Source organism: Dicentrarchus labrax, unplaced genomic scaffold (assembly GCF_905237075.1).
Source record: "Dicentrarchus labrax unplaced genomic scaffold, dlabrax2021, whole genome shotgun sequence".
Taxonomy (NCBI): Eukaryota; Metazoa; Chordata; class Actinopteri; family Moronidae; genus Dicentrarchus; species Dicentrarchus labrax.
The window spans coordinates 2,351,477-2,371,480 of NW_026136702.1; the positions used below are offsets into that span (position 1 = coordinate 2,351,477).

The window sequence follows — 20,004 nt, forward strand, 5'->3', positions numbered from 1 at the left end:
CGTTCATACTTCATTTTGTAAAGAAAATAAAAAAATATTAAGGAAGAGCTTTGATTCAGGCTGTTTTTTTCTTGATGCAATGCAGAGCTATTAAATTGTCAAGCATATACATCGGATTGATTAATAAATAACTTTAATGTACTTGTAATGTGCACCTGTATCATAAAGAAAAATACAAGGATCGGATCAGGATACTGTGAAAACTTTCTTATTCTCTAATAGCCACCACAATATGTATTAATGTATAATACAAAACCTGGGGAATAGTGTACATAATAACATATTGCATTCATGCTGTTTATTGTGAGGGTATTATTGCATAATAAAGGGATTATTTCAAGGTATTACATAATGTTTTGTTTCAGTTTTTAACTTTATCATGTAGAATTAGAGATTTGGAGCTGTATCACTGTAAAAGGCAAATTATTGACTGTTACCTAACATGAAAATAGCTTTATATATGAACCAGTGACCAGAGAGCAGAGGCAGAGAGAGAAAGAGATGAAGGAGGCAGCTAAAAAATGCCAACAGGTGAATGTTTAAACCAAAATATGTTATTGACTTACAGCCACAGGCCCTCAAACGCCCCTTAGCTCAAGTTCAGTTCAGTAAGTTAAGGTCAACTGTACATTGTCGGACTTTATAGATAAAAACTTTTGAATGGATCCATGTTTTCCTGATTATCTGTGTCGACGATATTCTCTGTTGTTATTCTTTACAAGTACAGAAAAACTGCATTACACACAACTATTTTAAGATATCTGTTACTAAGGAGACCATAATGTTTGTGTGTAGACTTTCTTCACCCAATCACACATCACAGTGTCAGTCATCCCCGCACCATCTTATCTGGAATCCTCAGGAGGCGATCAGCCGAGTGAAATGATGACTTTTAAAAAGGATTTATTCATATATTCATTGAGCACATTAGCAATTCAATGCATTAGACCAGTTTAGTATAGAGCAGAAGAAAGTAACAGTTTTCAGGCGAGAGGTGTGAGGCAGAATGTTTTGCAAGCTATTTGCATATGAATGGAGACATTTTCACCTAGATTGAAATCAGTTGAGATGGAAGGTTCCGGCTATCGCTGCGGCGGCCCAGCTGAGGCGCCGGCTTCTGAGACCGATTCTCTCCGAGCAGTAATGGATACTAAAGTGTCCCTAATTAATTCTGTAACATTATCTCCGAAATGCTAATGGTCAGCATGAGCCAACCTACCGCTACACTGCTGGCGAGGTTTTCATTGTTAAATTCTAATCTAGGAACACCTGCTATTCGGATTGCCTTTGAATATTTGTCAGAGATAAAGGTCATTTTGTTTTTCGAACAGGCAGGGTGGAAGCTACGGGGCGAGTTAGAGGATGGTGCCAAATTTTTCCACTGGCTCGCTGGCCGTGCATCTGGGGAAAGAGCTGGCTAATAAATTGGCACAATCACCAGACCAGGCTCAGGATTGTCCAGCCTGGAGCCAACAGGAGTCATCCAACAAAAGGAAAATCACGATTCTGTCCACGAGACAAATTACCCTGAACTATGTAACTACAGGCTACATAAGCAGCAACCAAATCACCTTCAGGTAAGTCTATAAATACCAGATACAGATATTTCTAATGTGAAATAACCAAAACTTTTCCCAAATTTCAGTCAAACCTCAAAAGGTGGAAAACAATGTTAAAAAATGTGATGGATTTATGGCATTTCTCTTTGTTTCATGTGTTAATTTTAGGAATGTTACAGTCTCCTAATTGGTCCACAGGGATCTAATGTTTTCATCTCTTCACTGGAAGCTCCAGGCCTCCCTAAGAACTCTGTATTTCACCCGGATAGGCGTGGCTTTATAGGACACAACAGTGCAAAATTTAGAAATATTTTAATTTCAGTTATTTTTAATGACTAGAAGTTAGTCCAATGAGAGAATATAGAAGAATGACTATTCTGTTCATAGACTCCACATTCACTGTTATCTATAGTATAGACAGCTATGGAATAACTTATGTGTGTCAATCTGTGGCTCCCTGATACCAAAAAGGTAGAGAATTATGGGGGTTTGAGGTTTTTTTATATGTATATTTAAAGCAACATAAAAACAGGTGGATGGAAACGCACTTAATGTATTAATATCTCAGTATTCTACAACGTCCTTACCCTGTCTGTGTGCTCACTGTTTTAAAAAAAGGCTCAGTAACCTTTTTAAACAGCTGGGTGTCACAAACGTTACTTACATAGGAGTAAATAATGTAATTGCTCGGAACTATTTTCAGCTGTAAATTTACAGCAGCAAGACTGTTCCTGTGTTCGTGGTAAGGAAGGAACATGTCACCCAGTGCCACAGTGTGGCTCACGGATGTGTTTTTAATAGTTCTTAGACAACAATGGAGCTCTGCGGCACAGAGGAGGAAGATATATCAGGCCCTGGATACACAAATACATGTTAGTGGGACCAATTTGTTGCTGGTTTTGGTCTTTTCCTGGAATTTGTTGACAAAAAGAAAACATTACCAGACTCATCCTTTACTGTGCTGCTTTCACTTGTATTCACTTGTTTACCATGACCGTTTGAATTCAAATGGGGCCTTGTTTGATGAGGCACACTGAATGTACACTTGTTTTGACAAGCTGTATTTACATGCAGCGCGTGAGTAAAACTCGGTCCAGGTGACAATGAATTCAGCACTGCAGCTGTCACACTGCTCTAGTCCCATGCAACGGGGTGCTTGAATGGTGTTGCGGTTAATGAGCAAATACAATTGAAGGGAGTGGGGGAAAAAAGGGCCATTCATATGGGCTGCGTCCAGGGTTCACACTTGGCTCCAGATTCCATGTCTGCAAGCAGCGGGAAGGAGGACAGCGCTGGCCCTGGGTGAGATGCTGTCACAACGTTGGCTGTAATCTCTGACCACCAGCTGCACACAGCACCTGTTTATCTCTCCAAAAGAGAGCTTCTCAGACATGGTCAGACGAGCGCACACACACGGAGTAAACGTACAGGCTGGACCTATCGATTCCTTCCGTGGACTGTGTTAGAAGTGCCGAGTCATTTGATGTGGAGGAATTCAAAGCAAAGGACGGCACACGTGAAGGAAGCACCTGCCTGTCTCATCCTCAAAGACAGGCGCCCACAGAAACCCTCCTTTGCGTCACATCGTCTGCATCCGATGCTCACTTTTAATAGTTTTGAGCGCTGAAGCATGAACCTAACTTTGTTTTTCTGCAACACAATCATTATTTAATCAGTGCTAAGAAAGGAGAACGGCACTAATAACGAGGAGCTCGGCGGACTGTTTCCTGGAGTTAATCTCCGTAGGGTCAGTCAGGGGCGCCTGGCAGGCAGAGAAACACGTTCCTGCCATTGAACAACACATTAAAACATCCGCTCTTCTAAAAAAAGCCACCAGTTATTTACCCATATGTTCTAAAAAACTTCTGAGGATCCCTAATGAGGCAATACGAGCAGCAATTACAGAATAACAATGGCGGGTCTTCCAAGGTTTAGTGATGGGAGCAGCTACTTGTAAACTCAGGTTTGAAAGCAACAGTAATCCATTAAAAAAGCAACAGTAATTCATTAATAATTCAGCGTTCAATATTCAACACCCCATCAGAGACTGCATGCAGACTGCAGCCTGTGAAAGAGGGAAGATTATTCAAAGATGCTGTGGTTGATATTTCTGCAAGAAACAAGGAGCATTGAGTGTCAAAAAGTTTTGAAATGTATATAAAACCAAAACGTAACGTCGCAAAGAACACCTGATTCCTTAATTCTTCATTGTAAAGCAGGAATCTTCCTAAATCTGCTGGAAAAATTCAACTGCGACTCAATGTGACCTATCTGCTAGTATGACCCATCTACTGCAGATCATGAGACTAATTATATATTCCACTGAGACGCTTGGTCCAGCTCTAACTTCAGCCTTTTTACCCGGTTGCTGGATTGGTGGATGATGTTAATTTGGGAGGTCACTGGATAATGATTCCACGGGGCATATGAGAATTCAGAATAAAAGAAAATATTCATGTTGTGACACAAAAGAATTCCTTTTAGTTGGCGAGGGGGGGTTGGGGTGCAGGAATTGTTTCTGAAAGTTGCTGGTACGACAGAAGCATAGCAATTTTTAAAAAAACATCAAGCCGTTAGGTCACGCAGGTAATTCTTTAGCTTAGCTTAATTAAACCCAAGAGGTGCTTTCCTTCAATTTCATTAAAACTTCATTTGCACTTGAGGCACCAATAGTCCTAATATAAAATAAGTTCTGTGGCATTAAAACGCCGAGTTCAGGATGAGCAGCTCCTTCAATACCCTTTTATTAACTGTGGGATACAGTTGAGTCTTATGCTGCCAGACTTATGAAAGAAGAGGTGAGGAAAATATTGGAGCAGGGTAGGAGTGACAGGTCTATGGGCAAGCGCCTCAAACTATGCTCAAAATAGGAAACCAGGAAGATGATTACTATCCTTTAATAATGTGTTTCATCCATCACGAGGAGATATTAAATCCTACCTACCACTACCATTGCACACATGGCTTTAACGATATATATTGTATTTATATATTTATCTCAGAGGACAGAAGATATTATGGGAACGAGTCAGCGTGTAGCGTCTTGTTCAAGGTTGTGACGTGACACAGAATAGCAACTGAATGTAAGATGTGGCAGCGGTTTGCAGCAACAGCACCCCCAGGGGCTCACGGTGATTTTAGAGGCTTTACAAGATGATTTATGGTATTTATGGCCTCTCTAAACAGCTGGGTGACATACCAATACATTATTGTTCTGTGAGACTAGAGGTGTCTGGGTTTCGGTTGTCGTATTTTCAAGATTTTGTTGTTTTGTTTTTCTTTTTGTTTCATATTCTTCTTTCTATAAGGTTGCATTCAAGATATCTGACTCTCACCTGTTTGGTAATCATATTGCTATTTTCTATCTTAAAGTTTTATTGTGTTTAAATATTCTGTGAAACTACAGCATGTCATACCCTAAAATGATGAATTAAATATACCAATATCAACTCACGGATCAATACAATACCGGATACACTGTTGCTTTTGGAAATGTGTTCTTTTTTTCCCTGTTTGTTCCAGATGACAGTGCGAAATGCAAATAAGTGACTGTATCTCCTAAATGAATAAATTAATTACCTTGTTTTATAAAAAGATCCTTATCAGCGTAAGACTAAACTGAAAATCTGGAGGCGAATGTCATTAAGATAAAGAGCGAATGTGTGAGGCGAACTGAGGCGAGGTGAAGGCGTGTCCGCTTTGGGTGTGTGAGGCGTTGACAAGCTGCAATCTAAATGAGCAATTAAAGCCACATAATGCACAAATTAATATCTGGAAAAAGAATAATTTGGGGTTTTAAAAAAGGCATTAAGCATATTTTAGTCCCATTCATTGCATTAAATCAAACAACACTGTAAGTAGCTGTCAACTGATAAACAGTAAGTTGTAAGAGCACTCCGGTCATTTAGCGTTGCACTTCCATAAAGTGGTGTGACGTCACCCATTGGTTTGTTCATCATTCCCGTCACCATGTTGGTATTTTGCAGCCAGCGGAGGTCACGTACTGCGAGTTGAGCTGCAAGTTCTCGTATTCCAGATAAACAGTAAAATATGTTTGTGAAACGATTTTAGGAGAGAAATAGTCAACGCAGTAACAGAATCTGGATCCATATTGGATCAGCACTGCCTACATACTCACTGAGAATGACCTGTCAATCACAAGGTAGCCCCACCCTAAAGAGTAACCTGCTTTATGGTCTAGAAGAAGACTTCAAACTAGTGATTGGGACCATAAAAAAGGTCGACACAAGGTCTTGGGACAGACTCTCTTACCACTCACCCGCCTTCATGGAGTATCAGGCAGTATGTCGATATCATATCTCTGGGAATCCTACCTTTAAGGTTTCAGAGCAGGCTGCCCTGTAGCCACTCTCTCTGTCCTTGTGTGCCAGGCCTCTGGGCAGATGAATCTCAAAAAATAAAAATAAAAGCCCAAATTCCCTTTCTGCTGCTCTAAATCTTTCATATATTAAGAAACAGATCTGCACCACAGACCTCTGCCTCAGTCTCCGGCTCTCCTCCCAGGCCTCCCTCTGTTTAATCTCTATGTAACGCACTCCTTGAACACATGCACTTATTAAATGCTTATTAGCCGAACATATCACTCAGTCACAAAAAAAGCTCTTTCATGTCGCGCTTCAAAGCGAAGCGTCACTGTTAAATCCCAGGGATGGCTGCATGTTGTTTACCTTTACAATCCGCCTCCTCATCCCTCTGCACTGTTCTGCTATAGTTAGCAGTCCTATCAATTGTTGTCAGAAGGTTTAAAGCTCCTGGGACAACAAGGCTTGCAGAGAAGAGAAAAAAGGTTGGGTGTTAAATTTAGTGGACTCAGTCAGGAAGCTGCGGATTTTCTGTTTTCTAGGTCAGGTAAGTGCCAAGTCGGCCAGAAGCCTCTGACTGAGACACATGGGGAAACACGCACAGATAGAAGACCACTGCCTGAGGGGAGGGAGCACGGGGAGGAGAGAGCAGCTTGTGTCTCTGCTCTTAAGTTCAGCGGATGTGCAGCATATACTGTACATTAAGAGCTGCCATCCATCATTCCCTCAGATTAACTTTCAGCTTGTGTTTGTTGTCGGTACGCTGGTTCGATGCTCAACGCCAGCGAGCCGAGCAGTGAGTGAAAAAGAGTCATAGAAGTACAGGGATAACCTGAAAACATGCAAACACGCACGCTCACCCGTGCACACACACACACACACACACACACTGTTGCCAATGCTGAATTTGGGCAAGAGTGCTTTGAAAGAGGCAAGCGAGGCAAACACACTTTCAGGGTCTGATGAACATGTCATCCAGGGAGAAGAAGGAATAATTTGCTCTTTCATTTGGTTCATTCCACTGGATGTCTTCTGCTCCACGGCGGCTGCTGTCAGCCTGCAGGAAATGAAAGTGTTTACTGCGCTTGGCCATCCATTTGCACAGCTCCAGGATGTACTATTACAGCAGGCATGACCATTAATAAGCACAGTCAGGGATCAGACTTCTCCGAGGCTGAGAAAAGTGAAGCTTTGTAGTGCACAAGAAAAAAAGGGGAAGAGTGAGAATCATCTCAAGTGCAGATAAATACCAATAACATTATGTTACATTATATGCCAACACACAATGCAAGCACATCAGAACTTCACATAGACGCAAACACATATTCCTCTGACAGCATGAGAGTGCTTCAGTCTTTGAAGCAGACTCCACTTAAAATCACTGAACATTATGTCGAGATTTGGTGTCACTGAGGGAAAAGCCAAAGCAGTCTGAGCAGTGGCTCCATGTTTACACTCCTCTGATTAAAAAAACTAATAGTAGGAATGCACCACTCTGACTTTTTCTCTCTAAATACCCATTTTGAAACTGTAACTAAGGGTATCTGCCAATACAGAGTACGAATCTGACAACAATAATCTCTTCTCACAGAATTTAGAATCTGTACACCTCACTGTTTAGTAGGGCTAGGTATTGGCAATAATCTGGTGATATGATATGTATACAGGGGTTGAGATTCACTACATTGCAACATACTGCGAAAGTTTGAAAATAATTTTAGAAAAACTGTCAATAGTATAAAGAACACTCCACCTAATGCATAAAATGAGTAAAAAGACCCTGTAACATCCAACATAATAGTCCTTTTTGTGAAATCTGAGCAAAGGAAAGACATGCTTACCTCTTCCTGTCTCAGTTTACGTTGTTACGTTAGAGTAGAAGATAGATTACAACACTGCCACAAATCTTTGCATTTAAAATATCAATAAAAGTATTACAAAATATCGCAATCATTGACAGTATATATAATGGACAGAGCTTCCAGGTCTGTTAAGTGAAGCCAACGCATCTTAAATCTGCATTCTATGTAAAGGCCAGCAAGGGGCAGCTCCATTGGTGGCAATAAACTGATACCATTCAGTCTTATGGCGAAATGAGTTGACTTCTCAGCTGATTTATGAGCTAAGAGTTTATGGTCAATCTCTAGTTTCAAGCTCCGACAAACTGTCATGGCGAGAACCATAACGCCGAACTCGAGACACACAAACCAATAACACATTTATCATTTTGTCTATAAAACATACAAAGTGATGTCTTCAAATGTCTGATTTTGTTTGACCAGCAGTCAAGAAACTTAAAGATGTTCAGTTCACTGTTATAATTGACAAAGAACAGCAGGAAATCTGTTAGAACCGGTGAATTTTAGGATTTTGTGTTTGAAAAATGAATTAAAGGATTACCCAATAATTACTGACTTTCAGTTTCAACTATTGGTTGTTCTGGTTGCAAAACTTCTGTCCGAAATGAGAGGAAGCGAGGCGTAAAGCAGACTTCTAAACAACAAGACAAAAATGGCAAAAAAAAGCAAGCTTCCCTCGAGTATATGCTCACCTCCAATTTATATAAAACACAAAAGACTTGTGTATGAAGGTGGGAAAGTATAAGGGCAGCATAATGAGGATCACATGCCTCGCAGAATGTAAAGGAGACTAAAGATGCACCAACTGTGCCTGAAGGCTTATCTCAAGTATATTCCCTTTAGGTTTACGGAAGGTGTCAGAGGTCTAACTGCATTAAAGGTGGAATATCTCACATATTCATCAACGTGATGTTATTTGATATCTTGTTCCATAAAATCATGATAGAAATACTTAACTCAAGGTACCCATGATGAACATATAGCGCCTCTTCTTTTAGAATTAAAGCATGATGTAAACCCCAGATGGATAAAACTGACCATTATAATGATTGACACCCCACCTGTTACCTTGATCCATGTCTTGTTAACTACAGGGATGGTGCACGTGTCTGACAGCTCGTTCCTTTTTCTGTTTGACCGTTTCATTTTCTGAGCTCTCTGTCACTCAGTTCAACATTCACATCCCTGTGGGACCAACACTGACACACTGCAGTATATTTGCTCGGTTGAATGTACGAGCACATTAGCTTTCACGACTGATTGATTGATTCACTGAGCCCTAATTACTGTCAAGCTTCCAGTTCACACACGTGCAGGTTACAGTGATAGCGGTGGAAGATTTACCACTTAAAATTCTTAGTGATTTTTTAAAATCTGAGTGCTTGATTTCATACACAGGTACAAGCTCATTTGAGTCTCATTTGTAGTGGCTATAATTAACATCAGCTGACTTTTTAATGTTTCATGCTGACTCGTATTGAAAAGAGAACCCTAGAAAGATCTTAAATATGAATCTAATAGCTACGTGATATCGTGCTCAAAAACTGAGGCTAAAGCTACATTCTGGCATCCTCACCAGTTAAAGATGTAGGAGACATGGAAATACTTGTTCTTGTATTATAGTGTAGGTATCTAAGAAGTCTTACTATTACAGTAGGGTATGGTAAAATGTGATGTGTTATTTAGCTTTTACATATCAATGTTTGGCTGCTTACATACTGTTGTTTGTATTTTCAAACAGAGTTTCACTTTTAAAGAGAAAAGGCTTTAAGGATGAGGACTACCTTCTAAATGTTACACACTGGACCTTTAAATGCAGAGTTTTGTTGTTACTACAACCCCAAGCACACTGCTTCAGGCTATTAGGGTAAGCTATGGTTGGACAGTTTTGGGAATTCCTCCTGTGTCTATTGGACAGTTGTTATGTTGATTAATGTAATTAATGCAAAATCCAGCCGGCAATACCTAAAAAAAATGAAATTTATACTATCTTCAAAGGCTTTAAATCAAATATCTTAAAGCGTCTGATCTTTCCTGATGTCTAGCCCAGGGCTGCTGCTGCATTGATGATGAAAGGTCATTGAGTTTGCAGGTTGATGGAATTCTTATCTGAACTTTTAAAGCTAAATGAGAGTCATTTTTATCATGGCTCTATCAGATTTTAATCAGAAAATGTAACCTTATCCTAAGAAAAATGCTGGATACTGTCACACTTTTGCAATTCATTCTCCATGGAGCTGCAAAGATATCAGAAATGTGGAGGTGGAACAAAACTCTCTCTTTTGTTTCTGGCTAACACAGGCAGCAAAGTTAAATAATGATACAGTACATGTGAATACTGAAAGTCTGTGGAATTCTCTGGGGAAGTATGGTCGGAACGATAATGAAGACAAGCAAGAATTTAACAGCGTTATTAGTGGAAAAGCTAGGACTCAGGATACATAGCTCGTTAATGTGAGCAGTTACATCTATGTACAAAGATTTGCTTTGGCATACTTGGACGTTGATGAAATATGCAGACTGCGGTGGAAATTTTTAGAGGTCATGACAGCTTTCTGGCTCAGAGCATTGCTGCCATTCTCCATTTTCTACCACAGACATTATATTTTCTTGGCAGGAATGTTATTATTAACGCCTCCAGTTGCCCTATTTTTTTCTAGATGCTGAATTGGCCCCGACAAAAAAGGAAATGGGTAAAATTATACACTTAAAACTAATTTAAATGGGGCATTTCAACTGAATTCTGTGCTCTCTGGAGGTTGTGCTCAAGCATCTTTCTGAGTCCTGAAGCTATTTTATCCATATGGCCCTTGCTTTCTGCAGTGAGGCTTTGTACTGTGAATCCTATAGAGGTGTAGTGTAATGGAAGAGCATACATTTCTAGGCTAATAGGTTGCCGAGGGCTACGCTGCGGCTGGGCTGTGCTACAAAGCTGCACTCTGCAAAACCAACTCTCATCTGAGCTCTTCACACCTGCAGCTTGGAGGTAAAGAGGAGGGAGAAGTCCTTACGAGGCTCGGCTTTCGGCAGGAGGACTCTCAGCGTGCTGCCTGGGAGCCCTACACAGCTAACAGAGAGAGAGAAATGCTAGCAAAGGCTTCATCATCTCCTGACCTTTCCACAGACGCTGGTACCTTCCCCCGATATGATGAGGGTGTCACAGCCTATCTCGCTGTCCTTTTCCCCTCCCTGTATCATCTCCTTCTCTCTTCTACTCCCACTTATTTCCAGCGCCTGTCTCTGTTCGTCTGTCTTTCTACTTCCATCGCGCTGCCCTAATGAGGAGGACTTATTCCCACTAAGGTGTGTGCGTGGTACAGAGTATGAGGATGTAGAAACCACCAGCTGAGCTCCTGCACTACCTCTGACCTTCCTTGTCTCCTTCCATCCGCCTCCCTTCGCGCTCCCCTCTCTCTGTTTAGATGTTTACCTGTCCATCTGACTGTCGGCATTAAGGAGCTGTCACTAAACTGCTGTCAGTGCCAATGACTGTCATGTCTCCCTCGGGTGCCAACTCCCCCCTCGAGCTCTCAGTACAGGGCAGGCTTTAATGAGCCCTGCGGCGGAAACGACAGTCTCCTATGCAGCTGGAGCTGAGAAGATGGAGTGACAATGGGGGGTAAAAGTGTGATGCTCATGGGGAACAGGTAGAGGAGGAGAGAGAGAGCAACAGGGGAGCAGGCAATTATCCCCACTCTGGTGCTGTATATGGCCATACAGCCCTCTAGCAGGCATGTTACAAATGAGCTATATCCTCCACTGCTGTCGAAATAATCCCACCTCGCTACCATTACTCTTCACCCCCACCTGGTAGAGGACAGATGCTCCAAAACATCAGAGGGAGAAGTAAAGAGAGACTGCGCCTGGAGTGGGAATTCAAATAATATTAATGCTACATTTATTCTTAATAATGCTATATTGCTTTGCCAACACAGGTTTCTTTACTGTCGAGCCCATAAAACACCCTTGAATTGGATTGAGAGAGGAACAGAAGGGGAGAGAGAGAGAGAGAGAGAGAGAGAGAGAGAGAGAGAGAGAGAGAGAGAGAGAGAAACTAGGACTGAGATATTAAAAGGAGGGGGAGGCAGAGAGAAAGAGGTACCTTTGCTATCAAAAGACCGAACAGGAGGAGTGATTTGCCTCAAGACAAGGGAAAAATAGAGTGAGACTGTAGAAAAAAACAGAGTCAGATTTGAGTAAAACCTTGAGCAAACTACACAACAATCGCAGTGTTTTGGCTTTTCCGGACAGAGGTTTGATTTCTAAGACATAAACCACTGAGCTGGAAAGAGCACCGTGCTTGTGGCTGTTATTTACAGGTCAGCTTGAGCGATTTGGAGACATGTCGGTCGTGTTTGAGGCCCTTGGAAGTGAGTTTTATACGGGGGATGAGATGAGGAAACTGGGGGCAACTCTCCAACTGGAGATCTAGGACTGTGTGAAAACAGTTATCTCATAAGCAGGGCTGCACACATAATAGTCGACTAAACTGTTAGTCACTGAGAAGAGTCTTAGTCGACCCATTTCTCATTAGTCGGATAGAAAAATTTGCATTTAACAATAGGGCAATAAATATGTATTTAAATTAATACATTAATATCATAAATGTGAATTGACTAGTCAACTAGGAAAATCTTTAATGGGGGGCAATCCTACTCACAAGTTCATTCATTGAATGTCACACAATGAGATGGGTCTAAAAAGCACAGCACTAACTGATCAGTTGCCTGCAATTGTTTCTATATCTATTATCACCCGATGTCTAAATAAAAATCCTAGATATGTTCACTGGTCTATAAATGAGGGTGTTCAACTATGCAGAGGAAGAGCAGAAGCGTCAAGTGCAACCTATTCATTAGCCTACATCTATAGTTTGCATGACAGGCAGTGCAGGTATGCCTGCAGCTCTGGCACCAATATACAGTGCACTAACAGGCAAGTGTATTCTGTGTCACTTCATGTCGTATAATGATTGGTTGGTTTGTAAATTGGCTGTCAGTGTATCTAGGACCACCGTTTTTAAATTGACAACTTCAGGGTTCGGCCATGTATCCTACACAACTGTCAACTTTTGTCTGGGACAGCCCAAAATTGCACAGCGTAATAAGGGACAGACCCCCATATTAATGTGCTAACAGAAAATGTAGTCTGTTAAAATGTAGAAAACTGACATGGGGTCTTGTATTGAAAGAGTGGTAGAGAAAGATACCAACACTAATACTGTACAAATATCAAAAAGTAGAGACAGAGAGAGAAAGAAACAGAGAGAGAGAGAGAATGGAGTAAAATCAGTCAGCCATATCTGCAGACGTTTCCTCTGCTTCCCCTTTCTCAGCTCCAACCTACCTCACGACTGCCCGCTGTGCAAGAGAACGAGCCCCGCAACACACATCGTCTCACTTTCACAACAGCAAGCCGACACACACACACACACACACACACATCTACTGCACACACCACAGAACCCATTTTCTTGGAGCACCTACACAGGCTGGAATATACAGATCATGTTTCACAGTGTGAGGTAAATACCTCTCTCTTTTTGTGCCTGGTTCTGTCCTTCACTCTCTGTATTTCTCTCCACCACACACACACACACACACACACACACACACACACACCCAAGTCTTTATGTAGCATTTTGTTTTTTTATAATGGATTACACACCATTCTGTACTATTATGAGTCATTATATAAAGTAAATAACAGTATGATAGCAAGTTGATTCTAGAAATCGATGCAAATCTTAAAATATTATGTATTGTTTTTTTAAATTATAGTTTGTTTTGTCTTGTAATGAATGAGGCCATGGTTTATTTGTGCATACACAGACCAGCACAGGCCTCGGTGTGTGCAGTGGGATGCTAGAGACTCGTGCTGTTAAGTATTCAGAAACAGCAGGAACACAGAGTGAGGCCACAGTGGGCCAAAGAAACACAGACAGGATGACCTCCAACAAGGACAAACTTTATCTGGATGTCTCTGTGAGCATCTGTCTGACTGACTGTGCGAGTGTGGTTTTGTCTCTGTGTGTGCGCACACGTGTCTCATAGAAGTCTGTGCAAACATGACTGTGTTGAAGATGTTGCGTAACTGGAAGCCGGCTCTCAGTCAAGAGCCGGGTCTATTCCCCCAGCCTCCTGGATGAAGCAGTTGGTTCTCTGATGCAGAAGAAAGGGAAAGTGTCCGGAAAGAAAACCAAAAACATGAATGAAGATTTATTTACATGTGGCTCTTATTCCAAAAAACTGGAGTGCGTGTAAATAATTATTCAAAACATTTGGGTCGCCCTGCTTCAGTCTCTAAAGCTAGACCGGCATGCAGTGTGTTTCCCGGCTTACTGCAGATTCCCTTCAGTATCATAAGGGAAGTGACAGCAGCTTGAGGGAACAAAGCAATAAGTAAAAAATTAACATAAATTCACATGGTAATGTATTCAGCATTGGGCAATGACTTTCCATATAACAGAGGGACATGTTTTTGAAAAAAAATTGTGTTTTTGAGAAGAGCAAAGCAGAAAGAATTTGCAAAGTCGTGCACAGACACGAGTATAATGAACAAATATTAGCCGTGATATTTGGGATTTAAAATGAAGATAAACTATTCCAATCTCTGGAGCCCAATTGTGTGTCGACACACAAACACCCAGAACGCCCTGAATTCATTACTGAAGTCTCATACAGGCATTCAGTACGAACACAAAGGGATTCTTCAGCTAACAAATGGCCCACAAGTTAATCCAGAATGACTGTTTTATCAACAATGGCCACCGATGATGATATTGGCACCTGAGACAAGGTTGAAAAGAGCTGCTGTAATTTGGTTTCACAATACGCAGCACACACACACACACACACACACAGACAAGCCAAGTTGTCCTCACTGCTGTACTCGGCCCGAACATTGAGCGCGATGACAAATGCAGCCACAGTATTGTGCCGCTCTGTAATTAAATGGAGACGTGGGGTCAAAACTCCCAACAGGTTCGCTGACATGACATGAAAAGTAAATTGGCTCTCCTCTAAGTCACTTTATACAGCGCTTATTGCATAAGCTGTATTTATAACTATTATTAAAATAGAAAAATTATTTATCTTTCAAGCACTGTAATATCATGAGGACTACAGTGTAATCTCTCACAGCACGCTCTGCCTGGCCTTGTCTGATTCTGTAGCGGAGATAATGACTGCGCAGGGTAATTGAAGGTACAGAACACACACGCACACCCACTGCATGAAAAATGGAGGTTACGTTACCTTTCCAAAGCTCCCTTTCCCAATGGCTCGCAATATCTGGAAGTGGTCGAAGTTCACTGTGAAGAAAAAAAGAGGAGGAGGAATCCATCAGCATGAGTTCAGGACAGGCAACAGGACATGTAGTCTAATCATAATGTATCTGCACAGTGACACCTTTGCTGTTGTTTGGTCTCTGCAGTCATTTAATTCAAAATGAAATAATGAATGACGTTCAAGTGCTGACTTTAAGGATTCATTTAAGGGTGTTGACATCTGTATCAGATGCAATCCTTTTCATTCAGACTGCCCCATTAATCAAAATAAATTCATCACTTTTAGTTGCAATTCGTTTGCAGACTATAACTGGCTATAAAGTCTACGACACACACACACACATCAGCAGACAATTCCCCGTTGATGCTCTGTCAGGCCTGAACTGCAACCATCCTCACTGCTTGCTTTGAGCGCTTTTTGTTTTTAGTCTGATCTTTGGCAACAGAGCAGAGAACATTCTGCTTGGCCTCAGAAAAGTCCTTGGTTGTCTTGTCTGTAAGTAAAAGATCACTTTCCTCCTGCGTAAGTGGGCGGCTGAGGCTCGGAAGGTAGAACGGGTCGTCCACTAATCAGAAGCTTGGTGGTTTGATCCCTGGCTCCTGAATGTCCTTGAGCAAGATACTGAACCCAGAATTCATCGCTGTATTAATGAGTTAGTTTCTGCAGACTTCATAAAGTACTATAAACACAATACAGCCATTCTCAGTGGGACTGTACTTTGACACAAATGCTAACATTAGCATGCTAAGATGCTCATGAAACCTTAACTAGTATCACTGATGACGCCTGTGTTTACCCAACACATTCATCCGACTCACACGGCCATCCCTGGAGCCACGCCGCTAGCGTGGCTTAAAAGTGCTACGAGTCCTACACTGCTCACCCAATACGCATTTGAACACTCTCAAACACTTGACAAGCTGAAAGTCAACACTTCAAGCTAATAGTCACCGTTTCATATCAGATCCAGTGGGCTGGAGCACAGAGCCAAAACAATAAAAAACACATTACTGTCCTAATACTGTCTGGCTGTACTGCACATTGGATGGTGCTGTGGAGTCGTGGCTTTTGGAATCGATAGAACAAAAAGTATATTTTCCATTAGAATGAAAACCAGCTTATCTGAACAAAAACGTATTTTGGACAATGAAAATTCACAAAAACTGAAAAGCAATGAAATTCTGAATCAGAGCATAATAACACCATAGGAAGCATTCTTGCAGGATCTGAACAGTGTAGCTTCAACATTATAAACACCACATATCAGCAAGGGAATTACAATCTACTATGGTCTTCTCATAACTTTATAACAATAAATGATTACATTTATTCAGTTATTTTTTGACATTCGGTCTTATCAGAAAATCAGACAAGACATATATATAACTAAATGATTAAAATAAGAAAATTCTCTTCGAACAAAAGCCACTAAAATCATTACTGTGTCTCTAAGAGTTGAAGAATGATTGACGGGTGTCTGTCATTATATTATTGGTTAAAATCGTGTCACATTTAGTTTAACAAGATGACAAAATGATTGGATTTTGATATAAAAATAAAAAATCAATTGTGTTTTTGTACATTTCTTGGCATACCTTGTTAAATAGGGGAACAATATAACTGAGGATGTAATCGGGTTACAAAGGTTAAATGATTTTTCACTTCACCTGGACTTTAAATGAACAGTTGGAATACAGATATGAATACAGGTAATAACATACTCGCTCATCCCAGGTAATTAGCTACAGCTGAGTACATTTACCATTGACAGTTGATAGTCGATGAAATCAACAGTTGTTGTCTTTAACCTTCACTTGCTGCAGCTTGATGAGACACACTTAGTTACGTAAGTTACAATTAAAATTGCAGTTGTGTTCAGGTGTTTCTAATATTTGCTTTCCTTATGAATGTAAAAGGTTCAGACATGTAAAGGTTTTTTTCAGTACTGATTTCAGACAAGAAATCAGCCACTGTGTTACTATGTGCTGCATGCACTATAAAGTGGGCTGATGAGCTATTGCTGACCTCCTCCTGGTCATCTGTGTTACTGATTGAGACTTGCCTCTGTTCTTTGTGTGTGTGTGTGTGTGTGTGTGTGTGTGTGTGTGTGTGTGTGCAGTGCCGCTGGCAGATGTGAGCACAGCAGGCACGCCGCTAACTCACGCAGCTCCTCCTTAAAAGTCAGTCAGCTTCTGAAGCTCACATCCTGATCTGCTCAGCCCCCTGTCCGCGCAGACAAGGAGTGATCATGAGCAAAGAAAGCACATGCTGGGCTCCTCCAGGCAGACCCACTGCCAGCTGACCTATGCACCCCGGGCTGGATGCAGAGGTAAACCTCACAATGCTTTTTTGCTTCCAGACAAAAGACACAAGGTGTGGTTTGCATGTTTTGTCTGGAAGATAGACTAATCCAGTGTGGATTCTCCCTGCTCAGTCTTTTGTACATGGCTAATCCTCTCATATGGCATGGCTCTGACTGCACCCTGGTGCCGACACACACAGACACTGTACCATGAACATAGCTATCTGTGAAGTATTAAAAGGGATAATGTGAAGAAAACTGTATATACAGCCCAGCGGGTTCATAGATTCAGTGGTGTGATGCATTTCCCTCTGGCTCCCATGCCAACATTAACCACACTGGTTATGTCAAGTGCCGGTATACTCCAACAGAAGTGCTTGTCGGATGGTTGAACAGCCCCCTCCTCTCCCCCACAACGGTGATGTTAGAATTTGGAGGGCTCTGTCCACCAATTTTAGTCATTTTCCAAATCCCTCAATCCAACATTCACTCACTTTGGTTAGGTGTGAGAAAGAAAGCTGGGTTTGAACTTGTCTCTCAACCTCTCTTTTTCATTCTTCACACAGCAATTTCTGTCACTTTTCATGTGACAACGCTATGGATGCCCAGCAGGAGAGACTGAATATGTGTGCTGTTATCTCCGTATTTAAGTGATTATTGTGTATCAGAACTTTCTTTGATGACTGTACTTCCAGTCCACTGTGGCTGTTTGAGAAACATTTTGATGTGGTGGGACAACTTGTTGTACTGACTTGTTCTTTTCCAGCATAACCCGGACCTGAAACTCCAGTCAGATCTATTGTGACCATATCGGTATCGTAATATAATGCAAAAAAAGGTTTATAGTTTTTTCAGTTTTGCTATTCATCATTTTTATTTATCCTTTATTTTCTCAGTGTTAATTTCTAGAATATGTGTCACATTATTTAACATGTTAAAGAATATTTAACTTAAATATTCTTTAATAAAGTTATTTGTTCAAGAAAGCAGCCTTCTGAGTACCTTCAGAAAGTCATATCGGTGTAAAATTGGTCTATTTTCATTCCCTATCAGCCGCCATACGAGTAACCGATTAATCTTTCTACTGATGTCATGAGTCTGATCACATTTCAGTTTTAGCCCTGAAATCCATCAACCTCGAGACTAACTAGTATTATCTGCAACTCCAGAGAGAAACACTGAATCCATCATCTATGGTGTCTCACATGAACGATCTTATTTAATTAACTCTACTTTGGCAACATATCTGATAGAGCTTGGTACAAGCTTGACATACATTGATACCTCAATATAATATTTGAACATATTCTTATGATATGACTTGATTGAAATTCTATTGTAAATCAGCCAAAAAATAAGTGTATTATATTGGACTGCAAACTTTCTCCACAGGTGAGTTAATACTTTTCACAAAGACCTGTGTAAACCTAGTGTGACTCAGAAGTAGGCGGTGGTCAACATACATCTTTTACTGTTTGATGTGGTGTTTTCTTTTGTGAGGATTTAGCCATTTTAATGCCAGGAACCCCCTCGGGCACCCTCAGCTTAGTGCTGCCCAATGTGATTGTGAACAGAGTGTTTTTTCCCCTATACCAGAATTATAATGGGTTCACTTAGACCTTTCTCCAGCGCTGGCACAGCACTAAAACAAAGTGTGGAGATAGGTCTGACTATGCAAGACTACCCTGAGCCTGACTTCAATATGAGGAGTCACACTGTAGATTAGGGATGTCACAAGAACAGATACTCGGGGACAAAGTCAAAGCCAAAGTTCTTCAGGACCTGACGGCGCAGCACGTACACCTACAAGCAGCCTTTCTCATTATTTATAGATCTGTGGCAGCCCCCCACATTCTGTGGCGCAGATACGGTGGATATTGTTCAAGCACGGACCAGGTAAAGCAAGAGTGTACAGCAGTGAACACACCAGTCCACCACGCCAATGTCATTCGGCAATTGGTTTCAGTCGTTTTCATAAGCAACGTCATTAACTCCTCCACACACGGCTCACTTGCTGGTCTAAAAACTGAATTGCGGCTGACAAAATCCCAAAAACGAGTTGTGTTTTTTAGGCAACTTGATAGAACATACTGCTGAAGAAAGTCAACAGAGACACATACAGGGAGCTAGAGAAACAGAAAGAGGCGAGCGATTGTATAAGTAAATAAGAGTACTAAAAAGAAAACCAAGGTGAGACAATGAAAGAAGTTCAGTAAACAACCTATGAGCAAAGGACCCCTGTTGTTTATATTTTGTAACGGTCAAATGTTTTTAATAAAAAGAGTATATTTTGAAGTACATGGGATTTATATTTTTTTACCATGGCATCGAATTGGGTATGGAGAATCGTGGAATTTCACTGGTATTGGCATCGACTACTATAGCCCTACTGTAGATATGACTCAGATGGAATAAATGTATGCCTTTATGTCGATATATTAAAAAAGGAAACCTAAGGAATGTAAATTATCTATGAAAGTCTTAGAATATAATTCTACATGACAGATAACACAATTAACCATCCAATTTAACTTTCTTTTCAACGCGTAGATCGATGTCCCCAGTATCACAGCACTTCCTCTAAGTATGAGTCATCGGGTAATGGGAAGAAAAACAAAAGTACCCCCCCACCTCCCCTCCCTTTTAACTGGCCTGTGAAAGGAGCTGCTCTTC

The 20,004-nt window shown here is 41.1% G+C and overlaps 1 protein-coding gene across 1 annotated transcript in view; it reads right to left on the reverse strand.

Annotated features, from left to right (window-relative positions):
• Nucleotides 1–20,004, reverse strand: part of LOC127378714 (serine/threonine-protein kinase 32C-like) — a 79,787-nt gene that overhangs the window by 38,518 nt on the left and 21,265 nt on the right. The window contains exon 2 of the mRNA XM_051427922.1: nt 14,997–15,052. Coding sequence (XP_051283882.1) covers nt 14,997–15,052 — 56 coding nt within the window. The remainder of the gene's footprint in view (nt 1–14,996; nt 15,053–20,004) is intronic.